The sequence below is a fragment of the Pempheris klunzingeri genome, chromosome 10 (genome assembly GCF_042242105.1).
Source record: "Pempheris klunzingeri isolate RE-2024b chromosome 10, fPemKlu1.hap1, whole genome shotgun sequence".
NCBI lineage: Eukaryota > Metazoa > Chordata > Actinopteri > Acropomatiformes > Pempheridae > Pempheris > Pempheris klunzingeri.
The window spans coordinates 23964634-23985060 of NC_092021.1; the positions used below are offsets into that span (position 1 = coordinate 23964634).

At 41.6% G+C, this 20427-nt stretch overlaps 1 protein-coding gene and 1 long non-coding RNA gene across 2 annotated transcripts in view; one reads left to right on the forward strand and one right to left on the reverse strand.

Annotated features, from left to right (window-relative positions):
* Positions 1-20427, forward strand: part of LOC139208052 (uncharacterized) — a 101461-nt gene that overhangs the window by 11485 nt on the left and 69549 nt on the right. The gene's annotated exons all lie outside the window — the stretch shown is intronic.
* Positions 250-19321, reverse strand: wdfy2 (WD repeat and FYVE domain containing 2). Its single transcript, XM_070837593.1, has 12 exons — positions 19046-19321; positions 16964-17031; positions 15100-15173; positions 13602-13656; positions 11882-12032; positions 10434-10546; positions 9013-9139; positions 7459-7564; positions 5882-5983; positions 4589-4719; positions 4372-4480; positions 250-3274 (listed from the first exon to the last, which is right to left on the reverse strand). The coding sequence occupies exons 1-12, from the start codon at positions 19180-19182 to the stop codon at positions 3245-3247; spliced, it is 1203 nt and encodes a 400-aa protein (XP_070693694.1). The 5' UTR covers positions 19183-19321; the 3' UTR covers positions 250-3244.

Genomic DNA, 20427 nt, shown 5'->3' on the forward strand with positions numbered 1-20427 from the left:
AACATCACTTCAACAAATTCTTCTGTTTAAGTCACAATGAGATAAATTCTGTTTTTAAATCTCAGGTTGGACAGTGTTTAGAGCCACAAGTGACTTTTCTCTCCACAATCTCAACTGTAGAAGCTCCACCTTTATAGTAAATTAATGGAAAATGTTTGAAATGGGAGCCGACAAAACGGAAGTTGAGTGACGAAGCAGCTGTCCTGCAGTTTAGTTTCTGGGATGTGACAGACGACAAACACACTCAGCATTGGTCGAGGAGGAGAACCTGCTCGTTTAATGTCATTTACACACACAGTTAGATTGACAGACACACTGAAACACACAACGACGTCTGTTATCTTTCCTGCAAACAGAAAAATAGACCACTGGCCTCAGATGAGCTGAATCTGTCGATCACGTCGAAGCAGGAAAAGGTGTTTATATAATAAAAGTCTTGTACTTTGTATTTTTGCAGGTTTGGTACTCATGCAGTCTGGGGGTGTTTTTTTGTTATTATTTTTCATTTTAAGGACTACACCAGTGATTTTGCACATTTTAGTCACATCCTGCACACTTAACATGATCACAGGCCACCGTTTTCAAAACAAGCTACTGTGTTTTAGTTTTCAGGGTGTTTTCATTTCCTGATAATCAGTTTTACATCAATTTCAACACAAAGTGACAATTAAATAGATGGAAATCTACAGTTTCCTGGAAATACAACCTAAAAAAAACACAACACCTTTGAAACACACATTTGAAAGTGGTCTGCAAAAATAAAATCTAATGTGCAAAAACACTGGTATGGTCCTTTAAGCGCTTCGTGCCTACAGGTTCACACGTTTCAGTGAACCGCTGCTGTAAATGTACCGTTATGTAACTGTTAAAGTGCAGACAAACGTTTTGTTTTTTCATTCAAACCTACAATTTCTCATTTCCCTACTGTCAGACATCTTTAACATAACTTCATTTTCAATCCAAGTATCAAACATCTTTGGAAAATATTCAGTGGGCTTCGGACATGAGAAGGATTCAGCGTGATTACCATCTGATCAATAAAACACAACAACAACAACAACAAAAAAACATTTTCTCTCTTCGCAGCAGCGTTTTGTGACGTTTTAGCCTCTTGATTCCAGTGCGTTGACATGAGTCAGTATACAGTATTGTGACTTCAAAAACCAGTAACGACGACGACAAAATCAAAGCGACCAATTAGTTTCCTTTCAGTCCTGATACACTGATGAATGTGCTGCCACTGATTAGCTTGACGTGTGCGTCTCAGAAGCATGAAGACTTCACTTAGAAGAACCAAAGTGTGGATTCAGACAGTTTAGACGAACACTGTGTGCACCTACAGTATCATGACAAGGCTCCACAGTGAAACCAGTGTCCCTGTAACGGTTCAAATATTTCATTATTTTCAGTGTAATTTTCTTTAAACTGGAAAAGAGAGTGATATTATCATTTATAAACACAAAGATATGCAAACTGTATGAGTGTAATATTCAAATCAAACAAAATGTTCGGATGGCTGCACTTTTACATCGATTTCCCCGAATTTTAGCCCGACACAATTTGTTTTTACAAACTTTAGAGTTAAATTGAAAATGCAGGTCTGTGAGTTTGAGTTTGTAACCATGGGCCGACTTTGTGAGGTTAAAGAGGTTTGTTTCATATCCAGGTTTTTCTACACATCCAACATTACTAACTTCTTGGAGAGACGTCGCTTCGTGCAGCCAACCGTCCTCACACACAGAAACACACTATCTGAGCGAGAGCCTCCTCCAGTGGCTGCTCGGAGGTACGACAGCCGCTCTTCAGGCTTCATTTAAGGGACTTTGTGTGAACACTTTCCTCTGTTTTACTTGGTTAAAGTCGTATTATGCCCACTGAAATGTTGCTGATAGAAGTTTGACGCATTCAGAAAGTGGAGGATGATTTGGTTTTGCTCCTGAACATGATAAAAAGAACACAAAGTGTGGCTGAAATGAAGCATCGAAACCAGGATCAGCTGATGTAACACCGTAAGACTGTATATAAGAAGCGGACGTTCCTTAAATAATGAATGGAAGTCTATGAGAAAATGAGCCGCTTCATTTATCAGCTCAGTGAACGTTTTCCTGATTAGTTTCTGGTCTCAGTCGCTAGTTTACTTCTTCAACACAGCAGGATGTTCATTTAGTAAATTATGGTCCCATTTAGAGGAAAATGGACCATAAACAGGTTATTCTTTAGGGCGGGACTACCTGGAGGGCTGTCTTTGCGGAATGAGCCTCGCATCTGGCTCCAAAAAACCAAGATGGCGGCGCCCACAAAGCCAGACTCAAGGCTTCAAAGCGGTAGTCCACCTCTTATGTACAGTCTGTGGATAATAAACAGTTTCACACCTGCAGCTCCAGTCCGCCCTGGGCCTCCCATTAGCATGAAAATAGCTCGGTAAGGTTTGCGGTTACACTGTAGAGATGCTCTTGAGCGCCACCTACAGGCGAGGCTTGTAACAGCTTCAGCAGTGTTGACTCTAGCAGTTTATTTTATAGAGCTGCTGTTTGTTTTACAGGCGTTCTCACTGGACAGTTTGTCTTCCTGTCTGGCCCTGTGCAGTGATCCTGTTTCAGAGAGATGTCGTTTCAACCGTATCTTCATTTCGGAGGCGTTGTTGAACTGAGCTGAACTTTTAGGACTAAATCAGAGAAGTTAAGAGTCACGAGTGTCAGCTTAGATCATCAACATGTCTACATGTCTACATGCTGAAGTCTAAAGTTACGGTCCAGACGCACGACGCGCTTCACATGTAACAGACGTAAAGTTCGACGGTACCCGCTGACACAGTGCTTCACTCACTGTTTCATGAGTTTCCAGAAGTAAATTGGCAGGAATGTGTGAAAATTAAAGTAAATAAAGTGTGTCAATACATCACAAAGTCACATGCCTCAGCCCCTCACACACACACACACTTATACAGTACAGACACACACATATGCACACACAGATCCCACACCCGGCAGCACCTTCATACAAACAGACACCCACAGCCATCTGTAACCCCGTGTGAACCAGAGCCCGTCCTGTTCCCAGGCTTCACCGGTCTGCAGCGTCCTCACTGTGAGCGTGCAGCAGCCGCTGTTAAATATTACCCCGATGGCATCGATAGCGTTGGACGGGCCTCCCCTCCTTTCTCTTCCCAAGTGCGACTGCTGCCGTGAGACCGTCACAGTTTGGTGAGCACAGCCTCCAGTTGGCTGCCGGTCGCCCGCAGACCTCAGGACACCACAGGAGTCATGTCCCATAGCTGCAGGTACACACGGGACGTAATCAGGTGGAATCATAACTACAGACATTTAGTTTACACACAGAGGAGAAATTAAAGCTTCTCGATCAACGCCTGCACCAACAAAAACACTTGAAAGATGTCGGTAACTTCTTTTAAATCACTTCTTAAAGCCATTTTTACAGACTCACTTTTACATGATGTCGTCTTTTTCACGTCTCTTTATGTCTTTTTTTACTCTGTGTTGGTTTCTATCTTTTATTTCCTGTTGTTTGTACTATTTTATATTTGTATGTATTTGTATTTTTGAAATGTTTTCACTGTTTCTCTTCTCTCTACTGTTTTATCCTCTTGTTTCAAACTCATTTTATTGCTTTTGTTCAGCACTCTGCCGTCATATCCCTCCTAGTATCCTGTTCTGCTGTCTGTCAAAGCACTTTGTAAACTGTCTGCTATACAAATAGTGTCCACATGTATCAGCAGGTTGAATTAAAGACATTTTAAGACTTTTTAATCCCCGTTTCATTAACTTTAAGACCAATAAAAACAAACTTCAAATGTGAAAATGGTCGTACAAATGCACACGTTGTGACTTCAAAAGAACAAGTTGGACAAAATGACAATAACTTGTTCAGTTAAAGAACATTTGCTACAATATCTTTATCAATATGAAAATAATATATTTGCCCTTAAGTATATTAATCACTACTTACAGCCAGTCGCAGGTGTTACATGATCAGTGTAACAGGATGACATGTGAAGCCATCTTAAGAGTGGAAGACTTTCCCAAACACAATTTAAGACTATTTAATATTGTTTATGACCTTTTATGTGAATTTAAGACATTTTAAGGACCTGCGGCCAACCTGATAAAGATAGTAGTATTATTATTTGTTGTGGCAGTACGAATATTAAGTGTCAGTTTGGAGCAGCCGGGATCAATTTGGGAGTAAATTAGATTAGAAATAAATGAATACATAAAATGTTCAAACTAAACCAGGACAACAAACCTCCTCTTCCTCTCAGAGTCACAAACTCCCCCTGCTATATGTTACTATGTGTGCACGTCTTATCTGAGACTCATGAATACAACAGATATTGTTTGTGCCCATCCAGACCTTGATAACCTTGTCGGTGCCAGAGGTGAGCAGATTTCCAGTGGTGGGCTCATAGTGCATGTAAACAATGCTGTGCTTGCTGTCGTGGAAGGTGGCCGTGGGCGCTCGGCTGGAGGACACAAAGGGAACACCGGTTACTTTACCGCATGAGCTCTCCAGAAAGCCGAGAGCACAAAGGGTCAGTACATGACAACAACAGAGGCCGATTGTTACTCACTCCTCGTCGGTGATGGACTCGTGGCAGCTGTCGCACACGCGCACCTCGAACTCGAAGCCCATGAGGGGGATGGTGGAGCGTTTGGACGAACACTTGCCGCACACCGCCTGGCCACACTTCCTGCAGTGGTGCTGAGGAACACACACTCATTAGCAACACTCTCGTTTCTTACCACTCTTGGCTATGTGGTCCTGAGTCAAGTCCCAAGTCAAAAAACCAACAAGTCCAAGTCCTGAACTTTATTATCTGGATTCATGAGATCACCGTCACACTAGAGTCCCTCTCGCCAGGCTCCAAGGACCAATCGGCGCTAAGCTACAGGCCGTTTTAGGTGTGATGACCTAAAAAAAGTTAGCTCTGGTGCTGCTAAAGCGTCAGAATGACACCTGTGCCTGTGTCAGGTGGTGACAGACAGGTGCGTCATCCAGTTACAAGTTCAATTTTTGAACATGCTGCCTCTTTACATGAGGAGAAGGACGCGACCCGACCCCAGATAACTGGAACATAATGGTGGATGGATGAACGGATGGATGCCCCTTTACAAACAGTTTCCATGGACGACTTCTCAGACAAATAATATGTCGGGATAATAATTTTGTGTCCTAAACTAGTCTTTACAGACTCTTCACCACATTTAACATCATTTGAATGTCTCCTGTTTATTCCTTTCACACAGTCACAGTCATTTGCTGCAGTCTGTTCTCTGTTGACGGCACAACGTGTCCATCTGATCACCTGACGTATCATCTGCTGTGTGTCTGCTGGTCTGATCCAACGGCAACAAACACTTTTTCCTCCTGGCTGCACTTGGCTGCTGATTGGCTGCTGTCGGACTGATTCAAAGCATGTTTCTTGTCGAGAGTTAATAATAACTTTTTATGGCACCATTGTTTCGTCCTTGGGCTTGGGGAGGATATTCAAGTCGCTTCAAGTCAAAAGTCCCGAGCCTCGGTGGTAAACTTGTCAAGTGGAAAATAGCAAAGCAACCCTGAAGACTTGTGAATGATCTTGAGATATTGTTTATGTGAGTGTTTAAGACCATGTTTCCAATTGACTTAGCAATAAAAAGATGGTCTCCACCTCCTACAAGATTGCTGTGCAGTAAAAAAAAGGTTATTACTGTATCCATGAACTGTGACACAGATGAAATGAGCGACCACAACAGAAAGCTGATCCGGAGAATGAGGCCACAGGATGCCTTTACTGTAGCAGGAGTGAAGAGGGGCTGCATGCTTCAGGGAACGTTGTTTGGGATGTTTACAATACTGATGAAGGAATGTGATTGTACGGTACCTGTCGCAGTCCAATCTTCTTACTGTCCCACATCTGTTTGAAGTTCCAGAAGAAAGGCTGCTCACACTTCTGGCAGGAGTCGCTGTCCAACCACTCTGGGGTCTAGCAAGCACACAGTCTGTACATTATACATGTTTCCTGGTTCCTTAGGTTTATAACAGCGATGGCTCACGTTGAGAGAGTTTAAAGGGTTATTGCTCATTTTCAATTAGTCAATATCATTATCATAGCATCACATTACTCTGCAGATACAGAATTACAATAAGATGCATGTAAAATACACCAATAATAATTTAGAGAACAATTATCTTAATAAAAATGGGTACAGCGCTGTAAAAGTTTTATGTGTCATTGGATGAGAAAGTCGAGACAACGGCTCTGTATTCGGTTTATTTACAAATCACTTCTTGGTAAACTTCCTGAGTATCTCACGTCTTTTCAACTATAAAATAATTTTCACAGACTCAAGACTATCTGGTCCTCGAAAATCACGAACTCACAACTCATTTGTTTTCTTACCACAGTGCTATATTTGCAATATCCTGTGCAATATACACACATATATATTTTTTTTTATCTGTATGTATTTTTATATTTGTTATATCCCGTGTTTCTGCACCTTTTCTGTCTCCTCTGTTGCTGTAACAAGTGAATTTCTCCGGTGTGGGATAAATAAAGTCTCTCTTATCTCTTATCTCACTACTGAGACTGTTAAACTGGTTTTTAAATATCACGCCCCACACAATCTGCAGAGGCTCGTCAAACTAGACGAGCTAATCCTGATCGGAGTGAATTAACTTGTTTAATATGAACTGATGTTGTCCCTGATGTCGATGTCCTTTGGCCTGTTTGTTGTAGATAAATGCTGATGTTAAGTGTAACTTTCTCGTGTTTTCATTGATGTAGAAAAGTCCTGTAATCAGGGCGCCCTTGAAAAAGAGAGCTTGGTCTCAGGTGCCTTCCCTGTTTAAGAGCAGCTTAGAATAATCATTTTCAGGAGGTGGTGCTGTACGAGAGTTTCCCCTCAGCTAAGCGGACATTTTGGTGCAAGGAGGACACATTTAGCAGGTTTTATGAGAAGTGTAGTGCATCACGCACACAGCACATACTGGGCACGTCACACAAACAAACAATCAAGGGAAACCTCAAACACAATTGAGAATCGGGGCCATAAAATAGCGATTGAGACACAACTGAGCGACGCTGGTGGAGAATAAAAGTGACGCTGGGTAAATAAAGAAGCAATCAAGTCCTAACTAACTGTGTGGAGACTGGCAGGGCACAGGGGGATAGGAGACTGGAGCTAGACTGTGTGTGCGTTTGCAAGAGCGAAAATCAAAGAGCAGTCTGCTAATCTAGTGGCTTTTCATGGATCTCCTGAGGAACTGTATTCTACAGTAGGACGGAGAGCAAACATCAGTAGTTCATCTAACACACTGGTCTGTGTCTCATTATGTCCATGACCCATTCCCATATTTCTCTCCACCATGTGTCACAGTTCAGTCTGCTGATCACAGTCTGCTGCTTCCTCCTCCTCCTCCTCCTCCTCCTCCTCCTCCTCCTCCTCTCTCTCTCACCTCTTGTCGCGTTACGTCCATGTTCCAGATGACGATGCCTCCATCTGAGCTGCAGGAGATGAGCTGACGAGTGTGTGAGGCGTAGCACAGGCCCTGGACCTTGTCACTGTAGAGAATAAACACACACACACACGGGACAACAAATGAAGGAAGCGCTGAATTAAAAAGAACAGAGCAGAGGCGAAGGTGTCCTGGCATGTTAACATGGACTGGTTTTTGCTGTGTCTTCTTACAACTATGCCAGAAAACAGTTGTGTCGCATTAAAATCCATCTTTTCCTTTCTTTTTTTATTTTAATTTAGACAGACAGATGGGCCCTTTTCAAACGTCGCTGCCTTTAAACATACGTCTCGTTAAAAATAGTTTAACAGGCTGGTCTCATGTCTCAGAAATTAGCACCCAATTCACTCTCATGGAGAAGTCACAGCGGCAGTTTCACGAAGTCACACCTGTAATATTTCTGTAACACTTTCGCTACTAACGATTAGGTTTCATAATCAGTTGATGATGAAAAAAAAGATCAAGATTTTCATTCATTTTCATCATTATTTTCTGCATTAATCGACTCATCGCTTGATCTATAAAATGTCAGAAAATTGTGAGAAAAGTTTTTCACAAATTCCTAAAATCTAAAGTGACGTCTTAAGAATCACTGTTTTTAGTCCAAAACCCAGACATTTTTAATTTATAATGTTAGAAAACAGAGAAGAACAGAAAATCCTAACATTCAAAGAAGGCAGTACAAGAAAAACATTAGTATCTCTTGTTATGTTTATTCAACCTTGTGCCTTTCCATTAATCTGATGACGTCGAGATCGTCTTTGCAGCTTTCACAGGACGTTACTCTGGAGTGGGTCTGCAACTAATGACTGCTTTCATTGTCAAGTAATCCACTGATTATTTTCTTGATTGAACAAACAGTTGTTTGGTCTGTAACATGTAAGAAAATGGTGATGTGGTTCTTCTTTTGTCCACAAAACAAAGATATTCAGTTTACAGTCATAGACGAGTAAAAATAAACAGAAAATATTCTGATTCGAGAAGCTTTTTGACTTTTTTTCTTAAGAAATTAAGAGATTAAAACATTGATCGTAATCAAAATAGTTAGCAATTAATATAACAGCTGAAAACTACCATATTTACCGGACTATTTCAAAATCTTTCTGTGTAAATATCTCATTTCACAACGTATATATCTGCTGCGGCTCATATATGTAAAAATATTTTTTTCTTTTAAAATTTAGTGGGTGCGCCTTATATTCCAATGCGCTCTATAGTCCGGTAAATACGGTAATCAACTAATCATTGCAGCTCTACTCTGAGGGTTATTTAAGCACAAGGCCAGTGTGTAAAATTACAAGGAGCATGTCTTTCATAATTCCACAGCAGCGCTTTGGGTTTGCTACAAAAACAAATGACAACACATTCACATTAAAACACTAAAATGGTACAGTATAAATAACTTGGTGATACCACAGGAGAAAAAACAAACAAACAGATAATTTAGCTAAATTGCGACAGACACATTCAAGAGTGGATGTTTGTGAGTCTTACTTGTGTCCTTGCAGTTCGATGGCAGTGCCTTTGCGCCCTCCGATGTCCCACATGATGATGGAGTGGTCTGAGCTGCCGGAGAACAGCACCCTCTGGACCGGGTCCCAACACAGCGCCGTCACGTTACCTGGGGCAAAGTATAAAACACACACACACACACACACACAGAGAAGGACAAATAATGTGAGTGAAACACATCAGCACAAAGTCACACACACACGGTCTATTAACGAGGACAAACATCGGGCCAAGGCCACCAGTGCACTAAATATCATCACAGCTCTGAGCAAGAGTTTTAAAGCTGTTTATTATTAATCCAAATCGATGAATTTAGGAACTCCTCGGGGCCGTCATGCTCTAGTTCTCACAACGCTTCTTTATTTTAGTTTAAAAGCTATTATTTCTTTTGCAACTGGTTTTTTTTTGTGTGATGAGCCTACAAGCTAATCTGTAGGACTGGTAGTGTTGATATAAGTGACTGCTTGGAAATATCTGTTTGCATCTTGTTCCATGTTATGATGTTTTAGAAAGCGCTCAGTGCTGAGCCGTCACCTGAATGTGACAAAAATGCTTTGTAGCTGACCCTGAACTCATCTTCAAACCAGTTTGGATGTCTCTTTATCCCTTAACTCCAACCACCAAGTCCTATTTAAGACAATATAAAATACATTTTTCACTGCCTCCTTTGTTGAAGCAGATTCCACAATGAGAGCCGCAAAAAGATTTTTCTTGAACGTTCAAGACCCCCAGGAACTTAAAGCTCTTCAAATCACTTCTTAACTGGATAAATAAATCCACAACCTGCCTGAGGACAACACAGATTCACAGGGGCTGTCTAGCATCGACTATGATGTGAATTTAATGCAGCTCCTGCATGAACCTTGGTGGTTTGTGTGAGAGTCCTCTAAATATTACAGAAATCGTTTAAGCTTGAAGATGTAGTTTTTTCTTCTTCCCGACAAAAACATTCCTGCAAAAAGTTGTCATTATTTAACTACTGGGTGTTATTTACTGTTATTTTCTTATTTGTAAAGCCGTGTCTGGCAGTTTTATAGATAAACATGATTAATTAATGTCTCTGTGATCTGCATTAAGTAACAGCTTCTCTTTCTCTCATATTAAAGAGGCACAGGACAAAAGAACAGTTGTTCATTCACACAAATTAATATTTGTAAGGGCTGTGCAAAAATTATCTGAGCTTAGAGACGTAGCTGCATCTGAACAAATGTAATAAGAACATGCATGTTTTTTTTTTCCTATCATGTTGTAGCTCAGAGTTCTTGATTAAAAGAACAAGTGCTCAGGTTATAAAATGCCTGAAAATAATGAAAAACGTCCATAACAATATAGTAGAACGTCTTGAAATGTTCAAACCCAAAGACAATGATGGAGAGAATCAACAAACTGTGTGTGAGGTGTACCTGTGTGTCCCTTGAAGGTGGTGACCAGGCTGCAGCTGTCCTGCTCCAGCTTCAGGATGGTCACCTGACCCGACTGGTCCCCTACGAAGGCGTGTCTCGTCTCCACATCAAACCTGGGATGAGATTAAGGTCAAAGCAGCAGAAAACGACGTCCTGCTGGGAAACTACTACTAATAATAATAATAATACTAGTTATTTGGATATTTATCTGTTCCTGGTCCCAAAAACATGACGAAATAAGAAAAACAAAACAACCCCGCTGCAGTTTCAATGTAACATTAGGCAGCAAACGAATTGCAGTGTGTCAGTGAATGACTCTTGGCTCTTTCTCCGGCCATTTAGTCACAGTCCTCTGACCTCGTTAAGTCACAACAGACCAGAATCATTACAGCACTGTCCACATTGTAGAGGGAACAAACACTGACTGCTAAGAACAACCAAGTACCCACATGAAATACTTTAAAAAAAAACTGTCTGAGTTTTTATTGTTTTCTATCTGGGAACCCGTGAGAACAGATTAGACGATTTACAAGTGAAAAGACGTGTGAAGATCTCGACCAGTGGCTCCTCTCTCTCCTCCCCAATCCACTGCGACATTTCATTAAGTTAACATCATCAGAAATGTTCCCTAAGCTACCAAAATAAAACACACACCGATAATGAACCAGAAGGTTTTCTAGACAGCCATATTTTCCAGGCCTTGGTTTTAAATGACCCATTTACTCGGTCAGTCTTCCATCTTTTATATTACATCCCATTTTGCTGTCTGAATATTTGAATATCTTTCACTTTAACTTCACAGCACCAAGCTGCTCATAAATCGGAGCCAGTGCAGCCCTTGTTCTCACACCATAAGTCACTCCAAACAATAAGTTTAACTGCCACTGCTTGGGGTTTCTTCTCCGCGGACACATTATAAAATCTTATGGCACGAACAGCATAAGTCTTGTAATACAGCCGTGCTCGTCTCGCCGTGGTACCCACACAGGTTACCGTGTAGAGGCTAGCGGGATCCCAGCAGTCTAATGACCTCATGGCAGGCTCATTGGTATGGATCAGTGTCGCTGCTGAGCACTCACAGCCTTTCATCTGGCCATTACAGAAACCTACTCAGACCGTTTCCTTGACAACTGCATGACTGATGCCTATTGTTAGCCACTACCATTAGTGCAAACTAACTGGGAGGTAATCTCTGTCTTATGTTGCTGCAGCCTTAAAATAGACCGTGTTGCCATAATAAAAAGGCAGATTAGAGATTTTAGAAAAGTCCAAAGCACCAAAGATGGGTCATCACCTCCCACTTAGTAGCATCCACTCCATTTAGCAGGATGTGTAGCTGTCAGGGTCACTGAGCGCACTCTAGGGGCCAAGTAGCCGACAAATCCAGACAACAAACAGACCGGGATGGGAGGTGGGAGGTGGGAGGTGGAGGGGGCATTAAAGGATACTGTAGTCCTGTAACCCAGGCGGCGGTGCGATGCGTCCCCAGCTGCTGGCCACTCTCTGAGCAGTGCCAGGTGAAGTTTTTGTCCTGGCCGGTGCTCAGAAGCCACTCCATCTCCAGCACAAACAGCACCACTGTCACTCTGCCCTGATGGGCTGCAGGGACACACAGAAATACAACACATGAGATCCACTTTCACACTCTTTAATCTCAGCGCAGGGGTCCAGACATCTTGGATTGGATGGTGTCAACACTTTGAAAGCTGCATATGATCAACACATTTAGTGTGCAGAGGCTGCACAGAAAGCAGAGAGATGGTGCTACACTACAGAATAATGATGGATGCATTGCCGGCTTCTTTCTGGAAAGATCTAACCAACAAAGAGAAAGTTGCCTGACACTGATGCAGCGATCTACACAGTACACACAGCCACACGCGATACAGGTGTACGTCTTCTCATACAATCAGAGACACGTGTATGATGGTTTTGATGCATTCATCTCAATGCAATCACCGTTTCTAAGGCCTGCATGTGCATTCATACCATAAAAACATCTACTGTAGTCGAGGCTGTGGAGCAGGCGTGTGGAGATCGATCAGCGGGGCTCTGCTCCAGTTATTTCTGAGTGAGTTACACTCAAAAGAAAGCTGTGAACTATGACAAACACTCCTCAGGCTGCTGCAGAGTTTTCCAAGCCTTAAGTACACAGAGCTGAGCAGACTTTATTACCTGTGAATCATCCTGGAGCTGCCACAGCAATAATACTTACATATATAGTAATAAATCATAATACGGTCCAGAGTTTTTTAAGAGAATTGCAGAATCTGAGCTCTTGCTCTTTAATATATGTTTTAAAGCCATGAGCGTAGTGAGGGTCAAGGAACAGGTCTGTTATTAAAGATATTTAAAAGATAAGCTTGATGTTACTACATCACCAGGTGTCTGAAGGTATCAGTTACATTATTGATTTTAGTGTACAAAGAAACTATTCACGATGCAGGCAGGGGCAGTTCCTGGTTTGTATTTCTTTTGTATAAAGAGAGGTAATTGCAAGTTGAAGTATGAGTGGAATTTTGTTTTGATATTAGCATCTTTCTCAGTTTGTCCCAATCAGGCATTTACAAATCCTGCACACAGCAGCTTTAAGACCTTACATATGTACTTTTTCTGTTACTTTCAGGTAAATAACTGCCACAAACGTGTAATATATACAGTAAACTGCAAAGGTTTTAGGCAGGTATGGAGGAAATGCTGTAAAATAAGAATGTTTTGAGTGAGCAAATAATAAAAGAAGTAAAATCCATATCAAATCAATGTTTGTTGTGACCACCCTTTGCCTTCAAAGCAGCATCAATAGTTCTAGGTTCAGTCGGGGATTTGGTAGGATCACAGTCAGGTGTGTGATTAACCAGTTTTACCAAACAGGTGCTGATGATCATCAGTTTCAAATGTAGGTTGAATTCATTAACTGGGACAGAAACAGCTGCAGGAGGCTTAAAACTGGGTGAGGAAAAGCCAAACTCAACAAGCAACAAGACACGAGGTGGTTATACTACCTTAAAAACAGATAGCTGGCAGGCAGGCATGCCCTCCAGTTATATGCTGTCCATTTCTTTGTGCTTTTGGCTCTCCTCCACATGTGATATTAATTGACTCACACACACATCCACGCCCACACACACACACACTCACGCACGCACACGTACACACTTCCTGTCTCACCCTGGTAGGTGCGTGCTGGGGTCATCTTATTGTAATCTTCTGACAGGATGAACTCCTGGAAGACAGGAAGTGGAGATAAGTGTCCACACGAGTGTCTCGGGTTTCCAAATAATGCAACAAATTGCGTTAGTGATAAATTTCAGTGTGCACATAGAACACTTGAACGTTACACAAGCATTTGAAAAGTCTCACAGAAGTCACACAGGAAGATAAAAACTCACCACCTTTGTTTTCTAAAAATGCAAATGCAAATTATTTAAGAAAAAAAAGCTGCAGGTCTGTGCAGTGGCCAGTGAAAAGGAAAATAGCTCTTTCCCCTGAGGCCACCACCAATAAAAAAAGAAGAACCGTTATGTTTCTGTCTGACAGACTGTGCCGGATCAGCTTGTTCCAAAACAATCGACTCCCACAGTGAAATTCTCAATTAACAAAACAAAAAACTGGACGATAAAAACATGCTAGACTGTACGACCTGGTACAGTACAGGCCAGCGTGGTGCAGTACAACCTGTGTCAGAGTTTGTGGAAGAATAAAACGTCTGACTAGTGACCACTAGAGGCTGCAGTGTCCACTCTGCTGTTATTCTGCTGTTTATTGAGGTTTGAGGGTAATCAGGAAGGGAAATTGACAGTAAATCCAAAATAAATGAGTTCTCAGTCTAGGATGTAAGACTGCTCCTTAGTAAATAAATCTAAGAAATTACATTAAGAAATATCTTTCAAATGTAACAGTGGCTCTGAGGAGAATTAAACAGAACAGATCTGCCAGTCAGGGTTTGGTCATTCTTGCTGGAAAATAATAAAAAAACAAAATGTGGAAAGGAAAGCTCGTGGTATCATCCTCTAAGTGAATATCCACAGTCAGGGCACCAGTTTTTAAATAGTTTGTCAAGTTTATGTGGATCAAGGGGGAAATTTGAGCCAACATTGCTGCAGGAGGGGCTCACTGAAAGCATAAGGAAATATCACCTGGGGACCATGAATATAATAGTGCATTTTAAGGCATCCTGGCTAAAACGCTGGATAAACAAATGTGCTGACTAACAACAGCGCCCTTCTGCCCACGTGCTAGTGGGGCAGAATTACTCGGAAACATTACCAGAGCAGAGAAAGATTGTAATTTAGAGGCTGGAAATCAGCCACTATGAAATTAAGGATCAGTAAGTATCTGACCTAATACCAAGTAAACCACAATGTGTTCCACTCTGAAGATGATGGAGACAACATTCAGATGTTTTCCAACACAAGAGATCACAGTGACCTGACACAGCTCTCATTCCAGTTGAATAAACAAACCCACCAGAAACATTCCTGTTGCACTGGAGCAGTCAACAGTTTCACCAAAATACATGCAATTAGAGCTGCAGAACTGACATAACTGACAGAAATGCAGGTGATGACTACTGAAACAGTGAGAAAAGTAAACAGTGAGGAAAACAAGGGAAGGCCGGGGGGGGGGGTTGTTGTATATAGGGAAGGACATCGGTGCTTAAACTTACACAAATACTTCCAGTATCCATCCCCAGGGACAGCCTCCTGGTCTCTGGGTTAAAGGACATACAGGAGCACGACGCTGGAGACACAAAGACAAGCAAGAACAACCGTGAACACTCCTCCTGCCTGTGTGTGTGGGCATGTTATCGTCATTTTGGGAAAACTTTTCCGTCTAGATTGCAATTTTTTTATGGGAATTTGTATTGTTTTATGATTTCTGGTCTGTTGTGGCACAAGTCTCAGCATTATTGTGCTCGTATGCTTTTGAAAGCCAGTAATCCAGTGTTTCCAGATCCACTGCCCTGCATGTTTTAGATGTTTCCCTGCTCCAACACACCTGATTCAGATGATCAGCTCATCATCAAGCTCTGCAGGACCTGATAACAACCTAATCATTTAAATCAGGAGTGTTGGGGCAGGAAAACAGGCTCACAGGACCAAGATTTGGAAACACAGCAATAGTGATTGGAGAACGTTGGCAGTGAAACAACCAACAACACTTAAGTGTTACACATGAACACTCATACTCATTCCCTGGTTAATTTGTGACTCTTAACTGTCTGTAGGTGTGAATGGGAGAGTGAATGATTGTCTGACTGACTGGCGACCTGTCCAGGGTGGACATGAACTAATATTGTTGTTTAAACTGTATTTTTTGCATTGCCACATTTAAATATACTGGAATAGCAGCAAAAAAATGCCAACTTTCAGCAGCTCCAGGTCAAAAACATCAGAATCAGAAAATAAATGCAGCTGAAATACTCAACCAGTTGCCCTGCAGATACCAAATTTGCAAGCCTTAAGGTCCAAGGTCAATTTATTTGTCATTCTATGAGGATTGCACAGTGAAATGCGAGTTATAGACTCATGCTACACAAGGAAAACTATTGTTTATGGTGAAGTGCAGAGGATACTGATGACAAGCTGACACTGTTGTTTTTTTGGAAGATACAGTGTGAGCCGGTACGAGTCTCTAGAGAGCGTCCTTTCTGCTGAAATCCTGTTTGGATGATTGAGTGTGGTGAAAATAACCCCCAGATGCATATACTGCAGATAATTTAGACGTTTCTGAGCACTTTGGATAACAGTTGGCTGTTGCAATTTCCTGGACATGGCTGAGGGTTAGGACACAAAAAACCCTCAAAAAATGCAAAAGTGCCTTAAAATCCTCTTACTTAGTGAAGAACTAGATCACGTTTCCATTCAGGAAGGACTTCTCTCTACTTCTGTTATCCAATTTTAGTCAAAATAAGATGAACTACATCTGTAAATCCTGGAAGTAGTGGTTATTATTTTATCTTTGGCACACCAATACTCAGATCCTCTATCAGTAAACTACAGTGTTTAACATTACGCAGCCTCCAGTGCTGCTATTGTAAGCTACAGATCTTGCTGATGGTAGCACGGGATTTCCTTCTGTTGCACAACTGGAGAGAAACAAGGACAAAGAGTGTCACCGACATGCAGCACTGCAGCACCGAGGAGAGGAGAGTGAACGATCTTACGGGAGCTCAGACACCGAATCTAATTTCAGGAGCAATTGAACTCTTTTATGTCATTCTGAGGAGCCGAGTCCGATTCATTTATTATGCCGGTCGTGACGAGGAGGAGACACTCGCACATGATGACAGCAAACACGGAGGATGAGCAGGAGTGAGCAACAGACCTGCTCCAAGAAGTGCATGTTATCTGTGCGACTTTGATTACTGAAGTTACACACTCATACATATTCATGGATTATTTGATTACACTGAACACGACAATCATTCATCTTATAAAAACGCAGTCATAGCCTCGAGGCCATGAAACAAAAAGTAAAAAATCTACACATACGCACACACAGGCGAGAGAGAAAGCAAGAATACTTACACGTCATTGTGTGGTAGACGCTGGGCCAGTACTGCCCGCTGTCCCTCTTCAACCACACCCGAATCGTCCTGTGGGGTGAAACCATGTCGCTTTAACAGAATATTTATAGCACTATAAGTGATAATTTAGTAATAACTCCTGGGAAGATAATGGGAAAAGGTAGCTAGCCAACATTTACAAGGTCAAAATCCACCTCTAAGATGTGATGGGTTCATCGTGGGACAGTTCTGTGTGCAAAGATCTGAAATTGACCGTTGAAAGGTCACAACCTCTTTGAACTGGACAACCCCTGAGTGGCTGGCAGACCTCATTTTATAGCTGATCACACCATCATCTGAACATACTGAACAAAAGCTTGCTGGGAAAATAAAGGTGGGCTTGTGTTGCGAATGTATGCACACATGAAATCATTTGTTGTTGTGAAGCTTTGGCTTTTTAAAAAAAAAGGGACAGATCAGTGATGGACAATGCTGCTCACTTCCCAGCTCGGCCGGAAATTATCTCCACATTTCTGTGAAATATGTGACTGTACTTCCATCACTGATCACAAAGCTTTACCAGCCTTTTCAGAATTAGAAAATTAGGTTTATTGCTAAGGAATTTACCTTCATATATTGGTGCATAATCAAGAAACATGAATATAACATTTTAAATATCCAAATATAGATATTTATAATAGAAAATATGGGAAATATAATAATAGGGAAAATACATTGTATATTTTTTTCAATGGAAGAGCAACATAAGCTATAATATACATTCAATAGCCTGATTTTGCACATTTAACTCAAACACAGACTGAGTTAGACATCGAAGAACTGGAGCCTCCCAAACGTTGTGTTTCCTTGGTCGAGGACAAACTTTTCAAGATTTCACTGCCACCGAGAAGGATACTGGCCTGCTGTCAAATCCCGTCTGTGTTGACGCAGGAGCAACATGGGAGGACGCACAGTCGGAGCTTATTGAATTACAATGTGATGATACTGTAGCTGGCACCCGCAGCTCTACAGGGGTGTGGAAAATTCCAGGTCTCCCCAGACGAGGTGCTGTGCCAAAATGATGCTCACTTTATTTGGCTTATTCTACAAACAAATGGCACCAAACATTTTCATATTTCGGGACACTGAACAAGAGCAAAGAGGAGTCTAAGACGACTGTGATGTGGTGTATTTACACCTGACCTGCACACCTCCTCACTCCATCGCTGTCCCCACTAGCAGAGATATTTACTGCTGAGTGAAATTGAATAGTGATCAAATTAAGACTCGGTCATCAAGAAACACTAAAGGTCTCATAGGCATCGACTAGGGCCTTTTCTCCACATGGACACTGGCACGAAAACAACTTGAACAGCCTTGTTTTGACACCTCAGCCTGCTAAGAAGATGCATTATCATCTATTTAGTTCATATTTTCAAACTAAAATCATCTTTCCTGAAATGCATCAGCACTGTAACAAGTCATATATGGATCCTGAATCAGCTCTATGGGTCACACAATAATAAATTGACAAACATAACTAGAAACAAAGGCAGCTGATATTGCACAGGTGTTGCAAAGAGGACATGCAAAGACTCTCACTCATCCTCAAGCCATTGCACATGCTAATAGACTAAACACACACACACACACACACACACACACATTGGGAGAACGAGGGTGGAAATTGCATTACTTATTCTGACTAGTGAATCTAACACTGTAACGCAGCAGCCCTGCAAAACCCGTCAGAGCCACCAACAGAGGCTCAGAGAGACTCTGTTGTCCCTGAATTGGCTCATTTCGTGGTAGCTAGCTAGCTAGCTAGCTAACGTTAGCCGCTGTGTTCAAAGAGCACACTGTGGTTAACTAGCATGTAATGTAATGAGCTCAAATGGCGGAGTCAGCTGACTTCTTTTATGGTAATTTTACGGCTGTTTTTAGTTTTTCCTGTGACCATAAACAAACAGAAATGGTGAAGCCTGGACGGGGGCTCGAGCTCAGCCGAGCGGGGACGCTGTTGTGTTTAGAGGGGAGGGGGAAACAAGGCAGGTGTCGGTTGTGAAGTGAGACTTGGAGGTAAAAGCGTGTGGTCAGAGCTCACCTGTCCTCAGACACGCTGATGACACCGTCTTCCTTGGGGATGATGACCGCCGTGCTCACCACATCTTGGAAAGCCTCGATCTTGCTCAGCAGACACGGCTTCCGAGCCTGCGGTTGGGGCTGAATTTCGGCCGCCATGGGTTGGTGGTGCGCAAACCTCCGTCTACGGTTCTGGCTTCGGGAAACATTACCCAGCCCCGGTCCGACCGCACAGCCTCGGCTAAAGCCAGCTCACACGGTGTTGTGACGGCTGGAGGAGCCGCTGCCAGTCAGCTGACAACACAGACCCACACGGGCACCAACTTCCGCTCGATAAAATAAGACTTCCTGTCAACGTCTTTCAATTACATTTTCAAAATAAAAGCACCATCTCTGAAAGAAACTTTTTTTTTTTTTTTACCCCCAATAAATCTTTATCAAATTTTTTATACAACATTTGATATTTAAAATGTGATACAGATTTCTTATGGAAAGATGACTATTTTCATATTTTTATACACACAAATCAAAGTATATGTATTTTCATAATAAGTTTATTTCTTATACGAATGCCCTCAAAACCATGAAAAATAAAAAAGTAATGAATTGAACTTTATTTTTAGTCCAATAGAAGAACATGATTTACAAGAGTTGCCCCACCCCTTTATTTTTTTCTTCTTTTTCTACTTTAATGTTATTTCAGTTTATTTTCTGCTTTGATTAGTGTTTTTTATGCACCCGATCCTATTGGTCTGATGCAAAGATCTTAAAACCATGATGTTAATACATGAGGAATTACTAAATAAAACAAGTGTGATGCAGAATAATATCAAATTCAAGTATAAATGGGTTGTACGGTGCAATTAATAACTTTATTCAAAAGGTACTCCAGTGTCTTGGTGTTGCACTACCATGAAGTTGGAGAGAACAGCAGCAGTTTATTGGTGCAGCAGACGCTGAAATATCCTGACTTTTAGTCCCAAGTAGGAGTAAAGTCCCCAGGGCACTGGATCTTACATTTCAAATAATTAAACTTTATAGCTTTCATCATACCCTCCCTATCTAGAAAATTCTCCACACCCTCTGTTTGTAACTCAGGCTTCCTGTTAGAAATTTAAAGCCTCTAAACCCAAGCTGACCCTGATGATATCATCAGTTTTAGTGTTTGTTTTTTTTTCACACTTAGAGACCCACCCATCCACCAAAGCATTATACAGCTGTTCTGACAGGCTGAGTAGAAATAACCATGACGGGTGAACTGAAGTAGTGTAAAATCAGTGCACTGCCCTTGTAATTGTCAATAAATCATCCCCTAATTCTTTATAGATGTAAAAAAAAAAAAGAAAAGTAACATTTATAACTGCACTGTCAGTTTATTAAATTCACTACTTTTCATTAAGAACC

Bases quoted from the DNA above. Each gene is read 5' to 3' on its own strand.
- wdfy2 (XM_070837593.1), bottom strand. From the start codon at position 19,182: ATGGCGGCCGAAATTCAGCCCCAACCGCAGGCTCGGAAGCCGTGTCTG. The intron at 9,140-10,433 runs GTACACCTCACA...ACTTTGCCCCAG, and splicing joins CACCTTCAAGGGACACACAG to GTAACGTGACGGCGCTGTGT. The intron at 4,720-5,881 runs GTACCGTACAAT...TGTGTTCCTCAG, and splicing joins AGAAGATTGGACTGCGACAG to CACCACTGCAGGAAGTGTGG.